Source organism: Oryzias melastigma, linkage group LG15 (genome assembly GCF_002922805.2).
Source record: "Oryzias melastigma strain HK-1 linkage group LG15, ASM292280v2, whole genome shotgun sequence".
Classification (NCBI taxonomy): domain Eukaryota; kingdom Metazoa; phylum Chordata; class Actinopteri; order Beloniformes; family Adrianichthyidae; genus Oryzias; species Oryzias melastigma.
In genome coordinates this window covers 27,802,686-27,821,415 of record NC_050526.1, presented here as the reverse complement: position 1 = coordinate 27,821,415, position 18,730 = coordinate 27,802,686, and the positions used below count along the sequence as shown (strand labels likewise).

Genomic DNA, 18,730 nt, shown 5'->3' with positions numbered 1-18,730 from the left:
TAAGGTGAAGAATCTCTCCAGCGTGTTTTCATCAAGCTAAAGATGTTTGTCACACGTTCAAGACACGATCCCGTCTTTCTTGTACTGCAAGTGTGATGAATTTAATGTGTGTTTTGCCCCAAACCATCACACACGCACATCTGTTATTATTGCAACACTTGAACAGCTGCTCACTTTCGGGGCAAAACACCAGAAATGTAAACAGTTCAGACTTGAGTGTATCCGAGTGTGTTGCGACACAAAATGTGTTTTACTGGAAATTGTTAAGGATTCAAAAAACGGCAGACGGTTCAGCCTTGAGGTTAGTTTGCGTCCTGGTTGGGTGTTTTTCTTCTTCCTTGTGAATGATAAAATCAGTGAGTCACATTCAAATGTCGGATGGCTGCAGCTTATCAGCATGAGGCAACAGAAGGCAGGTAACAAGAAGCTAATGAGTGCCCTGGAAGCATGTCTGCTTCACGCTCTCGTCTGACTTTGGGATGATGTCCACGTGACTGCAGCCTTTTAAAAACCTTCCATTCAGATTTAGAGAGGTAAAGAGGACAGTGCCACCACTTATTTAGATATGAGTAAGTATCACCTTGCCTCTCAGCAAACAGAAGAATTAATATGACAATTACACAAGGTTTGATTAAAGATAATCATCTGTAATTGCTGGTTGGTGCTCATCCCAGAGCTGGAAGTGGCTGAACAGCTTTGTCTCAAGCAAAACAAACAAGTCTGACATTGACATGATCTGTGACACACCAGGATGATTTTAGTGTTTAAGAGAAACGTGTTGGAACTCCAGGTGAAAGGTGAAACAAAATTATGCTTTTAGAAGTTAATCCAAGTTTTGCATATTTTAGTAGTAAGTATGCAAAGTATGGTATTTCGTGCAAAAACCTGTGACTTCTGTGAACCTTTACGTTTAAAATTGCACATCATATGTTATGCAGCAGACGATGAAAGAAAGACGGCTTAGAGTTCAGATTGTTCAAACCTGTTCACGCCTACCTGGGATGGATCTTGATTCCTGAAATTTGATTCTTTAAATAGTCTTACAGTTGAAAATAATTCTTCTAAATAACAAATTGAAATTGTCCCTATTTCAGATCGCAAAAACTTTAATAGAGGTTATGACTTAACAACAGTTAAGGGTCCCATCATTGTGTCGGTGTCTATGATCTCAGCCAAAGCTTTTTCTTTGGATCTGAAACTGTAATATTTTGAGGCTGTTTGACATTTTAACTTGTGTTCCTCTATCATGAGATGGGTATTAGTAAAAGAAAAAGTATTAATCTCATGGTAGTCGACAGACTGTGGTCACTTTTCTGACATCATATTAATATCTACGGTGCCTTTAATCAGGCCACAATGTCAGAGGATTATTTTAAGACCTGGCAGAAGCACTGGGCCACTCCCCTCTGGATGAACCAAGATGAAAGGCGGACTATCCGACATCAGAGACAGAAATTGAGTTCATTACTGTAATTAGGCCTCTGTCTCTCCTATCCTGCCTTTCCACTCCTGTCCCGAGTCCTCCAGGCCTTGTGTCTTAAAAACCTATAATGGAAGTGTATTACTGCAGTTAGCAAAAGGCTGTCGTCAAGAAGCGGCCCGCCCACCCCTCCATCTGTTGCTTCTCTGTGCAGACAGCCAGAAAAAGAAGACGTAAAACAGCCTCCTCCTGGAGGTCATGCAGAAGCAGACATTCTGCTGACCACGTTTGTTGTTGAGCTCTCTATTGGCTGAGAAAACAGGGGGGTGGATGTGAAATGGGACGTGGTACAAATGTGTCCATTAATCATTGTCAAGGAGTAAGTAGTTAATAGAGGAAAGGGAAACACAGACCACCGTGTGGACCGCCTTATCATGTCCCTTTCTTTGACAAGAAATAAGGGTTAGGTGACCTGGTTGTGACCCTGTGGAGAAACACAAACACACATGGGTCAGTTAAATAAATGTTCTGTTTTATAAATCAAAACTTTCTGTGGGAAAAAAGTTCACATTTAAGAGACTTTTTCTTGAAGGAACATGAATTTCAAACTACTTTGGATGTTCTTTGGTTTTCTTTCAGAAAGGCTCCTTTTCAGACATCAGAGAGGTCTCGCTCTCTGTTTTGTTGTCATGCGGTGAGATTAGAGCGTGTCTGTCTCTTTGTTCTTCCTGTTCTCAGCCGTCCGTGAAAGCCTCTGTAGGAGTGTCACCGTTGATAAAGCTGCTGGTGCAGGTGGCACCTTTTGCTGCCACTTGCTCTAATTGTGAGTGTGAAAAGGCAGTTTTCATTGAGCAGTTGACATTTAGGTTTGGGTCAGCAGACTGCTGTTGTCACTTCTGCTCCTGTCATAACCTGGGACAGAAACCCGAGCTGGGCTATGGTTGACTACACATATCCAAAATAAACCTCCTGAAGCAAAAAATAGACGTAAGAACAGGAATAGGAAAAGCGTGCTATTTACAGGACTTTATTTCAGTATATTGCATCAAAATATAGTTTTGATATGGGTTCCAATGTAAATTTAGCATTTGATGTTAGCCATTTTTTTTCTAACACTGAAACTGACTTATTTTATTGTTTAGTTGGTCACAATTTCTGTGTATACTTATATATTGTAAATTAAATTAGTCTTTTTAACACTCTCAACTATCAGTGCAATTTCCAACTTCTTGAATAAACAAAGTAGTGTGGAAAATAACTTAAAAGAAAAGCACTCTGAATGGAGGATTGCAGGTTTGGTTCTCACCTTGTCTGCCCATGTGTAGTAGTGTCCTCGGGCTACACACTAAACCCCACATTGCCCCCATTGTTTATAAGCTGGTGCCATTGTTGGGCAGCGAAGCCGCCATCATTGTGTGTGCATGGGTAAATGGGACTGCCACTGTAAAGCACTTTGGACCTTCAAACAAAGATGACAAAGTTCTATATAAGATAATTAGATTAAAGCCATTTACAATGTGACTACAAAAATTATTTAAGTGCAAACACAATCTATTTATTTACCTGCCTTTCCTTGGTTCATAAAAACCCTATCAATGAGAAAGGAAAAGTAGTAAGTGAACTGGCACCAGATTCAACACTTAAGCACCAGAGCTGTTCTCAGCAATAGCAAAACAACACAAGCTCTTTGAACTACCACAACTTTTTGACAGATTACCCAATTAACTTAATTCATGCAAATTCTGACAGAAAAAAGGTGGCTTTGCCCTGATATGCAACACTTTACAGTAGTAATGTTACGTCCCCAACAGGCACATATGCCTCAAGTCTAAGGGAAAATGAAAAAGGGGGCCATAACATAAAAACTGGACACCAGTAAGAATAAAAGGAACACAGTATATTAAATAAATAAATCATGTGTCCTGCAAAGAAGGAACAAAATGAAATAATTTGTGTGCTGTTTTCAAACAACAGACAAACCAACAGGGAATTGAAACCTTGGGCAAACATAAAATAAGTCAGGGAGACAGCTGTCCAAGCCATGTCGACCGTCAGCAGCTCCTTGCTAAGGGCTACCTAATGAAAATCTACCTAAAGAAAACAAATAAACAAAGCCAGCAAATCAAGACTACAAAGGTCCAACCCAAACTAAAATAACAAAACCCAACAGTGAAAGACTGCTGAGGACAAAGAGGGAAAAAAGAGCAAAACAAAAAGTTAAAGTAAAATCCAAATGCTACACAGCCTGCTGCTTTGCTCCCTGCCTGCCTTGGTGAGGATGACTCTTACTTAAAGGGTTACCAAACCAGGAAGTTGGAGGCTGACTCCACCCACAGCTGAAATTTCAGTCCGAGGGGTGGGGCTTGGGGCCATCACCGTAATCATTACTGGAGCTGCAGATCATGACGTGGAACTTCTGAAATGGTTTCACCAATCACAAAACTCAACTGTAATCCCTTGATTCAACCTTTAGGGGGCAGCACACAGACAGTTTTTGACTATATTTTCAAGAATTCAACAAGTTAATTTTAATTTGTCAAAAATTTGGCAGTACTTTTAAAGCCCCATTTATAGAGGTCAAAAGCCCAAAAAAGTTGATTTAGAGTTTGTATACCTTTAAATACCTGGCAGGTGCCAATTAAAGAGCATTGGCCCCACCTGCCAGTTGAGCAGTAGGACAGGGGATGGAGAAGGATGCTGCTTCAGCAGGACGTAACAAGTAAAAGATTGATACACAGAAAATACACAGTAAAATGCCAATATGCAACACTTTACGTAAATAAAATGTTGCACATAAGCACATGGCTGCTCTTCCCCGCTTCAGAATCTGTTGAAATGACATTAATTGTATAAACAGTTGAAGAGGTATGGTAGTTCAAAGAGCTTGAGCCTCACTGGTAAAGGGTTAACCAAGAAGTTTCTATTGCCATTATTTTCCTACAGATGTAGGTCATGCGTGCGTTAACCTGTATTTTAATCCATGCAGGCAGAAGTGAATACTTTATTATTAAAATGTTCCCGACTCGTCTCTAGTGTATTTGGTGCAGTCTGGCTTGCAGCTCATTTTGAAGTGGCCCACATTTCCGTCCAAAAATAGTTTATCCCCCCCACTTAAATGACACAAAGAAATGTAAACAGTCGTCTGGGAGCTGAAGCTGTCATAAAAGGTCTGTTGATGTAGCTGAAACAAAGACTGAAACAACAAGGCTCCATTCATCTGTCTACCTTGTTTACAACTAAACCTTAAAGGGTTGCTTTGGTGGAGCTTATTATCTTCACAGAAGCAAATGCTGGTGATTCACTGCCATCGTCTCTGTGATGTGCAGTGACTACTGGGTGACTCTTTGGGTTTTTTAGATGAATGAAGCTCTAGAGGAGATGAGGGCACATTTACCCACAAAAGAACAAGGAAAAAGCATTAAGGTCATTTTAGAAGACTCCCAAGTCTCCCATTCTTCCGCTGTGATCTTCCGCGTAGATGATAGTGTTTGAGTGCATGAAGTCAATATAACACCCAACTCACAATCCCAATGGGCCATAAAATGCACCTTTATGGCAAAGGATGGGGTCAATTAAAGAAACTATTTTGTTTTCCTGGAAATGATTAATTTCCTTTTGCCTTGTATAGAGTTAACTTGTTATTCTCACATTTTCTGGTGAAACTGTCAAGATTAGAGGTTCAAGAAGCCCAAATAACTGGTGTTATATATAAAGTGGAGTTACAGAATTTGCTGTGTTTCATCTACCATCCCCAAAAGACAGCAAGGCTGATTTTCAAGGACAAGCAAACGAATGTTCATCATACCTGTTTTCTTTGTCCTTGAACGTTCAGGTTATTAAGGAAAAAGTGCTGACTTTACTCTTTAGTCTCAATATTTTCTTTGCTCTTCATCTTATGTAACAATCTGTGGTGGAATAGAGTTTTTTTTGCTAATTTTTAGTTGTCATTCTTCCAGCTCATGTAGTTCTTTTTCCTTTCATGTAGAAACCCACTTTGACAAATCAACCTGCACAGTAGAAAGGTGTTCACGATGCAGAACTGTCCCCGCCGTATAATTTGCAAGCTTTGTGATGCTAGATCAGATATTGGTACATGCAAACATTTAACTGAACATCTGCCTTCCTGTTACTGTAATTTGCTTCACCACCATCTGTTCCACATATACATCTATCGTGTTATAAACCCATAAAGGCACATGCTAATTACCAGTGTTGGAGAAAATGCAGTTCCAAAAGTAAAACATCCAAAATCATCCTACTGGGAAACTTTTTTTAACAGAAAAGGGGTGCTCATGTTTTTTTTTTTTTTTGCGTTAGAATAGAGTGTGTTATGGTTGTAAAAGAGAAAGCAACAACTCATTTTACTTTTAAAGTCAAAATTTCTGCCACGAGAGTCGCTTGCTGTGTGCTAAACATCGTCTTCTTTGTTTTTGTTTCTCTCCTGCAGATCTAACTCCTCCAGCTGTCAGTCTGCGCTGGTTCCACGCTGCGAGGAAAGTCTCTGCTCAGCGCGCTTCAAACACATTTTCTTGACACCCAAATGTTGTGTATCAACTGTCATGCCATGCGCTCTCAAAGAGTTATGACGACGGCTGCTTCTTTAACTCAGGAAAGGGGCTTCTCTGCTGTTTGCCAGTGAGCAAACCACATGACACGATGAGGACCAGCCCAGAAAATCTGCCCCTCAAGGAAGCTGCCGGCAGGATATGAGTATTTTAAGCCCTGTGACAGATAACAAGTCTAACCTTGTGGGAATAGTGGGAGGCCCAGAAGAATACACTAGAGCTATGCAGTCAGAGGAGCTATTCAGCAGGAAACTCAAAGCCTTGAATGGAAGTATGGGGCCACCAGCCTCCAGCATGCAGGTGAAACCTGACGGTGTAGGCAAAACTAACGGTACTCCTGCCATGCCTAAAATGGGCGTCAGGGCCAGGGTGACGGAGTGGCCGCCGAGAAAAGACGGATGGGATGGACGGCCTTCTCCAAACTACCAGAGTGTGATCTCCGTTTTTCAGAATGGACAGCAGGAACATACTGTGGAATTACTGGAGCAAGGGGAAGAAGTTTGTGTGGATATAGATTACAATGACAAATACACACTGAGTGACCTCCTCAGCAACTCCCCACTGAAGGGCCTTCACCCCATTCGCCAACGCAGCAATAGCGATGTCACTATAAGTGACATTGATTCTGAGGACATCATGGACCAGAACGCTGTCAACCCGAACACTGGAGCTTCACTGCATCGTGAATATGGCAGCACGTCTTCTATAGACCGCCAGGGTCTTGGTGGAGAAGGCTTCTTTACGATGCTTAGAGGGTACAGAGTGGATAACCTGGACCATCGTAGCATACCGCCTCTGGGTTTTCCGGAGTTGTTGCGCTGTGATGCTTCCCTGTCCCCGAGCTTGCAGACAGCAGCACAAATTGCCAGGGGAGAGATCATCCACATTCCAGGCTATGATTACATAGACAGTTCTCTCCTGTACAGCCGTGAGCGGGAGAAGTCCTTCATTCGGCGACTCAAATCGGAGTCAGCTGAGCCATCTCTTTTTAGAAAATTACGGACAATAAAAAGTGAGAGCGATGCCTTGAGACTCTCTTTAGAGGACGACCGTCGGCCTCTAAGTTTCCAAAAATGCTTTGCCCACTATGACGTCCAGAGCGTCCTTTTTAACATCAGTGAAGCCGTGGCGAACAGATTCAACCTGAGCCAGAGGAAGAACACCACCACTGGAGCCTCGGCCGCCTCCGCTGGCGTGGGGGCAGAGCCCGGCATGGTGTTAGGAGGTGGGATTGGACCTGGAGCTGGGGCAGATGGTGGAGCACTGGGATGTAGCGGTGGAAATCCCATGTTTGAGTCTCCGCTTGGCAGCAGAGAGGATTTAAACCCCAAAGAGAACCTGGATGTGGATGAGGGAGATGGAAAGAGTAATAGCTTAGTACTGGGCTGCCCGCACTTTCGCAATGAGATTGGTGGCGAGGGAGAAAGGAAGATCTCCCTCTCCAGAGCCAACAGCGCCAACTACAGTGGGATATCGGAGAGCTGCTCTTTTGAGTCTTCTCTAAGTTCCCACTGTACCAATGCTGGAGTCTCTGTTCTGGAGGTACCCAGAGAGAACCAGCCAATCCACAGGGAGAAGGTCAAACGCTACATCATTGAGCACATTGATCTTGGGGCTTACTACTACAGGAAATACTTCTACGGGAGAGGTAAGCACTGAAGATACATGCATTATTTCCATGTTTTACACATTTCAAGCATTGATGATTTACAGGGATTTGAGTGTCTGGTCCATTGATTGTATCAGAGATCTGGAGTGAGTGTGATATCATCCATGGAAAAGGATTAATTCTGGCTTCAACAAAATGAGGTCAATTCAGTTGTCATTTTTTTCACGATACAGATGTATTGGAGTTAGTAAGCAGTAATTGTCTGAATCGGTCTAAGTTGTATGGCAAGCATTCTCACCAATCAGAAGAGAGCTTGTTGGAAGGCCACACCCCTATCACTTGAAAGCAGACTACACAAAGTCTGTCAGTCAAACTCTTCAAATGTTGGATGTGAGAACACATACTTTTATTGAGGCAACTGATTGGTCAGTTTTTAACTTGAATAACATGCACTACAGAAAAAAATACAAAAAAAAAGATTTTCAAGAAAATTTTAAAAACAAAAAAAGTAGCAGAGCAAGAATGATGTCTTCCAGAGTATTAGTCACAGGAGCAAAAATTGCATAGTAAAGAAAAAAAAAAACACGAGTCGTACTTTTGAGAAAAAAGTGCAACGCTTTTGTACACATCCACCATGCCTACTTTAAACCTGCATTCACACCAAAAGCCATTCACGGCTCAAATTTTCATCTGCTGCTTCGATGCTCGACACTTGTCCAAAGATATGTTCATAAGCTATATGCTTCCCTCATGAATGGGAGAAAATATCATTAAGTTTTAGTTATTGTAAAGTTCAGGAGTAAAACGATCAGATTCATGTTTGTTTTGGACGGCGCTTCTTCTTCTGCGTTGCTGTCAGTAGCAAATACTGATACACAAACATACAGTGCACTCTAGTGATTGTTACTGGGAAACAACAACTAAAGGGCAGCCAGTTGTTATATACTGTATAAGTCATTCCTGAGTATAAGTCGCACCCTTGGCTAAACTATGCAAAAAACTTGACTTATACTCCGAAAAATACAGGAGCTACTTATTTTACTATAGAAGTCTATGCGATTTTTGCTTCATGGATCTCTTGGGTACATCCAGTACTTATACACAGTCAAAGGTCTGACATTTTATTAGACTGCTCAGACAAATCAGTTTTCATTTAACCAGGATTCTTCAAAAATGTTCCATTAGAGCAACTTTCCAAATAGATCAGCTTCTGCTCAAAGGGTCAAATATCTTTACGACCTACTTATTTTTGTTGGAGTATTTGAAAGTAGGTCCAGAACAATGGCAGACTTGTGCAGAACGGGAGGCTGTAGTGGCACTTCTTAGCCAGAGGAGCTCCCACGTCCTCCTTGGGACATTGCCCCAACCCCTGCAGTGATACTATCATTAGTCATGTGAGAAAAGAGGGGTGACGGAGAGGGTGTGCTGCAGCTGTTCCCCACGGGGACCGCAAGGGTGTGAGGACTCCTCGTGTGAAGCTTTCAGGTCAGCAGAAGTACTTCAAGGTCCCAGCTCGCCTCATTAAAACACCTATGTGACCGACACTGGAAACTCCACACTGACCCAGAATCATCTCCACCCACAGGCAGTTCTTACTGCTCTCAGCAGATTGAGTTACCCCTCCCCAATCTCAGCCAGCAAACAGCTGCTTCACCTTTCACCTTGTGAGCGTCTTCACACAGGCAGAAGCTGTAAATCACTAAAAACAAACATGTTTGTGCTCATGCCAGAACCCTTTTTCCTGTTTAAACTCTTTTATCACCCTCTGCATTTATGGCTTTTTTTTTAGCTACAACAACAAGACCGCTTTTTAAAAACCATGTGAATGTAGTGAATTTATTTTCAGTTGGTGAATTATTAGGCCACCGAGCCTGTCATCACCTGTTCTTTACCACAAATACACACATCAGACATGACACCCCCCGTCTGTGACAGCTCTGTTAGTTTATTCACAAAACATCATTATTAAAAAAAACAACTTCAGCTTTCAACTACATTACTGAGTGTGGATGTATGCGGGTCAGGGTTACATCCTGCATGAGAGACACAATCAACTGATGTGAAACATATGTTTGAAAAAGAAAAGAAAAAACTGAAGCCTTTATTTGGCATGAAAATCAGTAGAATCCATTTTTCAACCGTGCTGTCAAGAACATGTGATGAGTGGTAAAAAGCTACAGTTTGCCCTGTGGCCTCCTTCACCTTTTGAACTTTTGACTCACGGAACATTTCTCCTCTGTTCACTTGTTGACAAGCTGTGTGTTCTACTTTGAATTCACCGATTAATTTATTATTCATGCTGATTTCTGTCATGTTGACACCGGAGTGTTGAGCCTTTTCTTTTTTTCCTCCGTGCTCTCTTCATCCGAAATCCAAGCACCAAAGCTCCCTGCTGAGCTTTTGGTTGAGTTGTTTGTTGAATCCAAGTCGTTCTCCTTGGCTCTAGACCGGATTAGGACATGTTTGCTCAAGACACGGCGAAGCATGTGCAAAGATCTACCCTGAGCTGAGCTAAAACACACACACAGGTATGATAGCAAATCCACGCAATCTTAAAATAGCTCTGATGTTGACATTTTAATTTTCTTCATAAAAGAGGATAAAATTATGCATCCGCTATGTGGTAAAACAGTCTAATTATTCAAAGTATTCTATTACAAAATTCTAATTTCATACTAACCTTTCTATCTTTTAATTAAACATGAACGTTAGAAATTAACATCATCACTTCAGGCTGTTCTGAGAGAAAGCAACAAATTAACTTGGTAAAAAGCTGGCTGCCCATTCACTTCCTTTGTGAGGGATTTGTAAGATTTTAGTCAAATGTGTCGGTTTATCAAAAAAAAAATGATGGTAATATAAAAAAAACATGTCAGGCCTTAGTTTTATTGATTCATCTTACATGGAAGAAAAATATCTGACCCTCAGCAACACGCGCTCAAGCAACCACTTTCAATAAAAAAGTAGATGAAAACACATGTTTATGTAGATTTTGGGCTCCCATGAAACTCAAAATGCATGCACAAATGACGATGCGCTGACCAGGCATTAAATGTTAAACCAGGTTGAACTTTTACCAATCATGGACTCAAAAGTCTTGTTTCCACTGAGTGGTATTTTGAGCATTTCCATTGGTAAATGGACCCATTAAACACTTCTGACCCGTACCTCTTGAGGGCCCCCTTTGTTGTAGGTCCATTAAAAATAGAACGTAACGGTTGTTGGGGCGGAGCTGCCGTTGCCACACATTTACTGATAGAAATTGATGGCAACATTATAAAGCGCCACTACAGCACTAAACTAATGATTATGTTTACCTGTTTACAGTGCTATTCTTCTTAGCCACCTGCAATCATTTTTCTATCATTCTAAGAAGGCAGAAAAAGTCTATACAAGAATACACCATTTACTGTTTTGCACCAAACCTCTTCCAATTGTAAGTGAGAGACCAGTGCTAGAAAACAGCAACAAAAAAGAAGAAGCAGATCCCTGCCTGTCCAGTGTGAACACCATCCGCATTTCTATGTGCGTTCAAGAACCTGCATCGCATGCCTGGTGTCTATGTACTGATGCTACAGAGATGCAGATCTTCCCAACAAATGCAGAGCCAAAAAAAAGAAAGAAAAACTTCTGAATCTATTAAAATTTGATTAAAAAAGGCCCCAAACTCAGAATGGTTGACCCATCATCTTTGAGGGCTGAAATCTAAAGAAAGTGTCATTATCCTGAAGAGCTCTAATTGAATTAATCAACAGGAGGACTTGTGGAAAATGGTGAAATGAAGAGTATTGGAGCAAGCAAAATGTGAAGAGAACTGAATTGTGAAGACACCCTCTCTGAATCAGAGATAATATGAAAAAAGAAGGTTTGATTTGCTGTTGGACACAAAGCGTGAACTCTGTGTGGCGGTGGGGAACGGGTAACATGGACTGAGTGAAGATTTTTCCTGCTTTACAGTGATGGGAGCATCAGGGTGGAAAAAGAGCACCATCCATCATGCATTGTGCAGTTAGACGTCCAAAAAATGTAGGTCAGCTGGCTGCTTTATGTAAACAGAAGGACCGGGATCTTCTTCCAAAACAATCTTCCTACCAGTTTTTGAGGATGATAATGAAAGATAAATAAGGGCTCAGGGAGCATTGATTGACCTCTTAGTTTCTGTTCAGAATCAGTGTTCTGTAGATAACTTCCTGCAGCTGTGAGGCTCTTATTGTTGTCAAAGAAATCATCCAACTCTAAAGAAATAGACTCTAAAGAAATAGACGTGAGCTTGCCTTGGCTTATCAAAGTGATGGCATGGTGGCTGGCAGGAGCCACAGAGAGCCAAACAGCATTTTAGTGATTGTTTTCCTCCCCCTCTTCCCTCTTTTTCCTGCACTTTCAGCGTTTGCAGGACTCGATTACCTTCTAACATGGTTTGTTTACATAACCTTTGGAAGAACTGGATGTTCTGTCTGTAACCATTTGACCTTGCCTTATGCTAAATATACATTTATTCAATTCTTTTATACACAGTGCATGAGAACCACTTGACAAGTTAACCTGGTAATCCTGCATCTCTGCTACACCTCTAATCCTGCTTACGGTCACAGGACACCGCAGACTGGCCCATCTTACTTTGAGTGACATGCTGGGAGCAGCCTGCTCATGTTGACCACGTATTTCCATACAGGCACACTGAAAAGAGACAGACAGCTATGTCCACCTGGAAACCTGCCCGTCAGGTTAATTTAGAATAACAGAAAACTGACAAGGATGTATTTATGCAGCAAGAGTAAACTGGAGAACCGACCAAAGCTAACCCAATTTTGCATATTTTTGTTTTGCTGATGTTAGTTTTTACTCTCATCTTTTCTTCTAAGAGTTTTTACCCAGCTAGCATTTGTGCTTCAAACTTAGCTATACTACTGAACCATGATGAAAGTGATGCATTTACCTGACTCTAGTAAAGAACGTCAATGGCATAAATTGACAAAGATATGTAAAATAATCCTTTAAACTCTTTAATTTCTTGCACTAAGAGTTTCTTCCGCACTTGCAGAACATCAGAACTATTTTGGCGTCGATGACAATCTTGGACCCGTAGCCGTGAGCGTCCGTCGGGAGAGGCTGGATGATGGAAAGGAGAAAGACGGGATGCAGTACAACTACCGGGTCTGCTTCAGAACCAGCCAGGTAACTCCTTCCACACAACATGATGACAGTAAAGACTGTTTGACCTCAGCAAAAACTATCTATTCTACACATCTGGATCATTTCTTTTAATAAATACTTTTAACATATTAATCATTTGGATAGCAAGGACAGTGTTTACCACAGGTATGGTGTTATAGTTCTACCTACAGCACACAGTTGATCTCTCCTTTAAGACCCACTCCAAGAAAAATTGTGTTTTTAACATGTTCTTGTGTCCTTTTCTCATGATGCAGGACAGAGAAAAATTAAACTTAAAAAGGCATTTGTGAGTGTTTCTTTACTCAAATTGATTTATTTACGAGCAGACAAAATATGCTGTTTAAAAAAACCCGCAGCATTGACAAAGGTGTTGCAAGTTGTCCCTGCTTTGCTCCATTCTGATGCATCTACTCGCAGACAAAGATCTATGTGCATTTTTGTTTTCCTCATCGGAGATGGGATCACAAAACTGCTTTGCATTTTTGTTATAATGTTAAGTTTGGGGTGTGACGGGCTGTAAGCTGGCGGAGGAGCATGTAAACAGAAGGATGATGGGAAATAGGGGAAGTCCTACTCTCCACCAACAGTAATACCCACAACTCAGAGGTGAATTTCTAACGAACTACCGAAGCTCTACAGAAACTATGTCCTAGAAAATGAAAGATTTTTTTTTTGGCTAAAAGCTACAAAATCACAATTAAAGTAGCACTGAGAACTCTTTGAATATAGATCAAAAGATGATCAGTGGGTGACTTAACGAGAAGAACCTTTGTTGAAGCTGGGTTTATCTACTTTAACCAGGAACTGCACGAATGTATGTTTACTGTCCAAGTCAGTGCTGTTTTGCATTCACTATTAGTTTACTTACCGGTACATTTATTTCAATCGAAGAGCATGTATATTGATCTACTTCCTCTCATAACAGCTAACTATAGTAATTTAACTGTATAATCCTGAATCAGCAATTTTTGCCGCCACGTTGGAGCCAAATGTCATTAGTAAGCAGTTATTGCTCCAAGTCGGTCTGAAACATAATTTCTATGACAACTACTCTCTCCAATCAGGAGTGAGCTTGTCCGAAGGCCACACCCCTACCACTTGAAAGCGGACTGCCAAAAATGTGTTCATCAGACGTTTTGAACGTGGACGAGGGGGGCCAGCTTGCTCCACCTACTTTTATTGAGGCATCTGATTGGTCAGTTTACAGTTTGAACAACTTGAGCTACAAAAAATATATAATAAAGACAAATTATCAGGAATATGGTTAAAAGTATTAGATCAAGAATGGTTATTCAGATAAGAAGAATAACTGAATGGTTGTTTATTTCTCTATAGAAGTCTATGGAATTTTGCCCTCTTGGACCATCTGCTACTTCCTGTTTGGAACATGAGGGGGAAGGGCGTTTCTCTGTCCAGTTCTCAAATACAGTCAATGGGTTGACTCTCAATGTGATGAAACATTGCAGCAAATGCATCTTTGTCGATGTCGCTGTTGGTTTTCTGGCATTTAAGCATTAAACAAGTTACAACAGCAATGAGAGGTTTGTTTCAGACTTTGAAAATACTAAAAAAGAACACTAGTAATCATGTTTTTTAACTCACTGAAAACGCTCTAAAAATACAAGTTTAACAATCTAATAATTATCTTCCCCATAAAATTGATATTAATTACACTGGAGTCAAGTATATGTGATGGAAATATTTGTAAATGTTTTTAACAGGTAATGATTCACAGTTTGCAGTTGCATAAAATTAAAACATCAATAAAGTCAACATTTAATCAGCAGGAGCCAGCAATTGCTCTTCACCTATTATGCTTTCACAATATTTTCCACAAGAAAGGAAAAAATAAACAGTTCTCGTTTGTTGTCCTTAAACAATAAAAGGGTAATGTAAAAATTAAACTAGGCAAAGATTAACAAGATGATCGAGAGCCTCATCTGCAACTCAAAAACGTAGTTCTTTTGTCACAGATCACATATTCTCTGCTGTTTATTGTCATCTCCTCATTATTTTTATCAGGCTCGGCCTGCAAAAGCAAAAAACGACTAGATTTTAAGACAGTTTTGCACTTAAATCTACGTTGCTGCTACACTCTCTCCCCATCAGGAGTCCAGCCTGAACCACCTAAACATTACCACTATGAGCTACTCTACTGCAGAATGGTTTCTAGATGTTTATTCCTATAAATTCTCTTAAAAAACACTTTGATTGAGCAGCAATCGCAAAACATGGAAGAGTTTGTGTCAATCTGCTAAGGATTATTCAAGAGAATCGATGATTCAGAAGAGTTGCTGCTAAACTAGTGAAGTTGATTCACAAGTGTCCATTTGATTTGATTTCTCAAATCAAACCCTAAGAGCTGGTTAAAAACAAGATTGTACCCTTTTGGATCATGCTCCTCAAACAGATGTGTGTTAGTGCTTTGTTATTTTACTGCTCACTGATTAAAATAAATATATAGCACAGTTTGATTAAATCAAATGTTCCTTCTAAAATCAATGTCATTTTAAAGTAATCAAAAGTAGAACTTCACATCATAAAACTTGATTTTTATTTTTTTTTTTAAATCCAGCTGTACATAATGGGTGAATAAAAGATAAAATGTTGGAATGTGGTGATTTTTTTTTTTTGTCATCATGGGATTAAAATTAATACAATAGAAAAAAAATCAACATTTTTGGGCAAATTTAAATGTTCTTACAATGGTCTTAAAATGGATTCAAACTGGTGTTCTCTGAGCAGACACTCCACCACTTGGCCACTAAACTGGTTGCATTTTTGAGGCTGTTGCCTAATCAAGCAGTCAAAGTAAATGCGCTCCCAGCACAACTCAGTGCCCAATGATTCTGTCAACTCATGCAAACACTGCTGCTGATCAGAGTCGTTCTCATCTTCCTCACTGGGTTGATGCCCTCACACATGCAGTGACGGGGCGACCAAAGCCGAGGTCCCCAGTGCACCAAGGCCCTCTTTGATTGGTGCTGCTGGTCTGAATAATTCAAGTGCAACAGATGCATCAGGCAGGGACAAGCCACTGATACCCAGCGCCATGGTTGGTTTGGAGAACCACTTCCATGATAAAACAATGTGCAGTATCTGGGTCACGGCGGTCGTGGCGTTTGCACGCAGCCAGCATTTGAACGTCTCAGCTAGTGGAGCGTCTGTTTGCATTTACTCCTCTATCATTTAGCCTCAGTGCCTTCAGTGCTCTGCCCCACTCTGTCTCCCACTGGCCTCCTCACTAAGTCTGTTAAGTAATCTGCTTTTCAGAAAGCCTCTCTGTTGGACCGCAATCGACTGCTGACGTCCACTCCCACCGACCGAATGGATGGAAATGGGATTTGTGGGTGTAAATGTGCCTTTACTGGTCTAAACAACACGGGGCTTGCTTTGATGCTGCTTCCTTTACAGGCAGATTAATGGCCTTAACAGTTCAAAAACACACCTATCATACTTCTCTGTTAATCCATCTTAATTATTTATAATTTGAAATCTTAATGGGGTCCAGAGGTGCACTAATGGAGCAATTACACTGAATAATCGGGCAGGAAGCTCAATGCTAAGGGTCAAGTTGGCACCAGTGTGACTCATAACAGGCAAAGGACTTGACTGATCAAACGCCTTTCTCTCCTTTCCAGCTCACCACCCTGCGAGGAGCCATCCTCGAGGATGCCATCGCATCAACAGCCAGACACGGAACGGCCCGCGGCCTTCCGCTCAAGGAAGTGCTGGAGTATGTCATCCCTGAGCTGAACATCCCATGTCTGAGGCTGGCCCTCAACTCTCCCAAAGTCCCAGAGCAGCTCCTCAAACTGGATGAGCAGGGGGTGAGTTCGCTGGGATCCTCATATGCTAAAGGCGTTGAGCGCTGCACTTTCAGTATAGATCTTGACATTACTTTAAATACGTTCATGAGGTACAAAAGGAAAACTGCTGATGGGCATTCTAACTTAAAATGCATGTCCTGAGAAATCCTAAATTTACAACTTTGAACTATCCACTTTGATTGCCAGCAACAAAAGCCCTTTCCTCATGTGTTAAAACAACTCTGCCATTCCTCCTAAAGCCTTGTTCAAAACTTCCCCTACAGATAAATATGGTCTGTCTGCTCTTGAGCCCACAAATGTCCAGGCACATTTTTTCTCCTGGCATGCTCCAAGTGGCAGGTTGTACTGAACACTCATATACAACACGCAGGGTAAGTGAGGGTGGAGAAAACGAGACAAGGGCGTGTTGGATGGATTTTTTTTTTTTTTTTTCCACAAATGTTGCCTTTTGTGTGGTTGGTGCTCCCTGTAACCTACCTTCACACTGGCTTTCAGACGCCCAACTTCTATGAAAAGTTTCTTGCGTTGCAACTAGGGCCACCACGATTAGTCGATTAGTCACGACTATATCGACTAACAAAATAATCAGACTACTTTAATAGTCAATTAGTCTTTTTTTATCTCAAAACTCCTTTGATTTAAGTCTTATTTTAATGCCAGAAACAAATGAAGGAAAAAAGGTGCATGATTCATTACAGGTTTAATAAACTATCGTTCTCATTGTCTTTATTTTAGTTAGCATATAGCTAAAACACTTCAAGTGTAAAGCTAATTATAATTAAGATGTGTGTTTTAGATGCAATTTACGCATGCTCTGATTAGCCGACTAATCACTGAAAATAATCTTTAATTATTCGACTGTTAGAGTAATTGTTTGTGGCAGCTCTAGTTGTAACAGAAGTTTTTCAGTTCGTTTAGGGCTGTACATACGAAACGCATGACCATTGAATGCAAGTTTATAGTTTAACTATGTGAATTTTGACAAATCAGGGATTTGGATTTGATAGTGAATTATGGGTAAATAATTATGGCTACGTAAAAGGACGTTTGTAAATTAGCAATGAAGGAGAAATAAATAATTGCTCTTTGTGCCCGGCCAGAGTTCTATAACACAAAGTCTTTGATATCTGAATAGAGCAAGATTCACTAGATTTGCAACACTTTGACATTTTGCACAGACGTTTCTACCTGTGAGAATACCAGGTAGGGACAGTCCACTTTGAACAGTGTATGCCAAAAACACGTTTGAGAATGTTAGTTCTCATGCCTGATGTGACAATAGCATTAGAAAAAACAATCAGAATGTAGTGTGTGTGGACATCCTGCAGGTTTTCTGTGGGCACTTGCGTATTATGTGCACACCTCATGCGTGCAACATTCATGCACAGTCAGTAAAAGGTTCAGTTCTCGCACCCTACTAATGACTTAGGTAATGTTTTTGTCTGTACGAGCCTTAAGGAAGCTGCAAGACAAACATGTGCTTCCTTAAAATGCAGCCACTCCTCTCTACGACCGTCCAACGGACCCAGAAAACCCAAAAACCTGTAGCACCTGCGGGGTCAACCCCCAATAAATGAGGTGTTGGAGTTCACTCACTGGGCTTCTCTCCATTAAGAAATGTGTCAAGGATCCATTGTGGGATCTAAAGATTTTAAGCTTCTCGCCAAATGAAACTGCGATGGGAGTGGAAGTCTTAGCCAGTTGAGAGCCGCTTGTTTGGCTGTCAGACAATTGGCTGCTTATTAGTATAATTACATTCATTTAGCGGGCACACATCCATCCAGCTGACTTGGAAAAGACTCTTTAATAGTTAGTGTCAGCCATGCATCTCCTTATGAAGATTTAGCCTCACATGAAGAGAAGAAAGACGTGTCTTTCTTAAAGTAGGATTAGTGAATCCAAGCTGGTCCACTTGAGGAGATCATTGGAGAGGTAAAGGAGTGGAAAGCGGTTTCCTGCGATTTTTGTCCTTTCCTGCAGCTACACATTGACAAAAGAAAGGTTAAAATACGCTTATAATTGTTGTCAAAAAGCAAAAATTCATATTTCAAAGCTGTTTAAGTCTTAATTTGAGGATCATTTTTCTGACCTCTTCTGACCTCTTATGACGTCTTCATAATCTCAAATCCAG

At 40.9% G+C, this 18,730-nt stretch overlaps 1 protein-coding gene across 6 annotated transcripts in view; it reads left to right on the top strand.

Annotated features, from left to right (window-relative positions):
* Positions 1–18,730, top strand: part of LOC112161462 (signal-induced proliferation-associated 1-like protein 2) — a gene marked incomplete in the record, with an annotated part of 101,605 nt that overhangs the window by 29,306 nt on the left and 53,569 nt on the right. For all 6 annotated transcript variants that reach the window (XM_024296566.2, XM_024296565.2, XM_024296564.2 and 3 more), the window contains 3 exon segments: positions 5,868–7,633; positions 12,636–12,769; positions 16,411–16,599. In XM_024296566.2, coding sequence (XP_024152334.1) covers positions 6,127–7,633; positions 12,636–12,769; positions 16,411–16,599 — 1,830 coding nt within the window.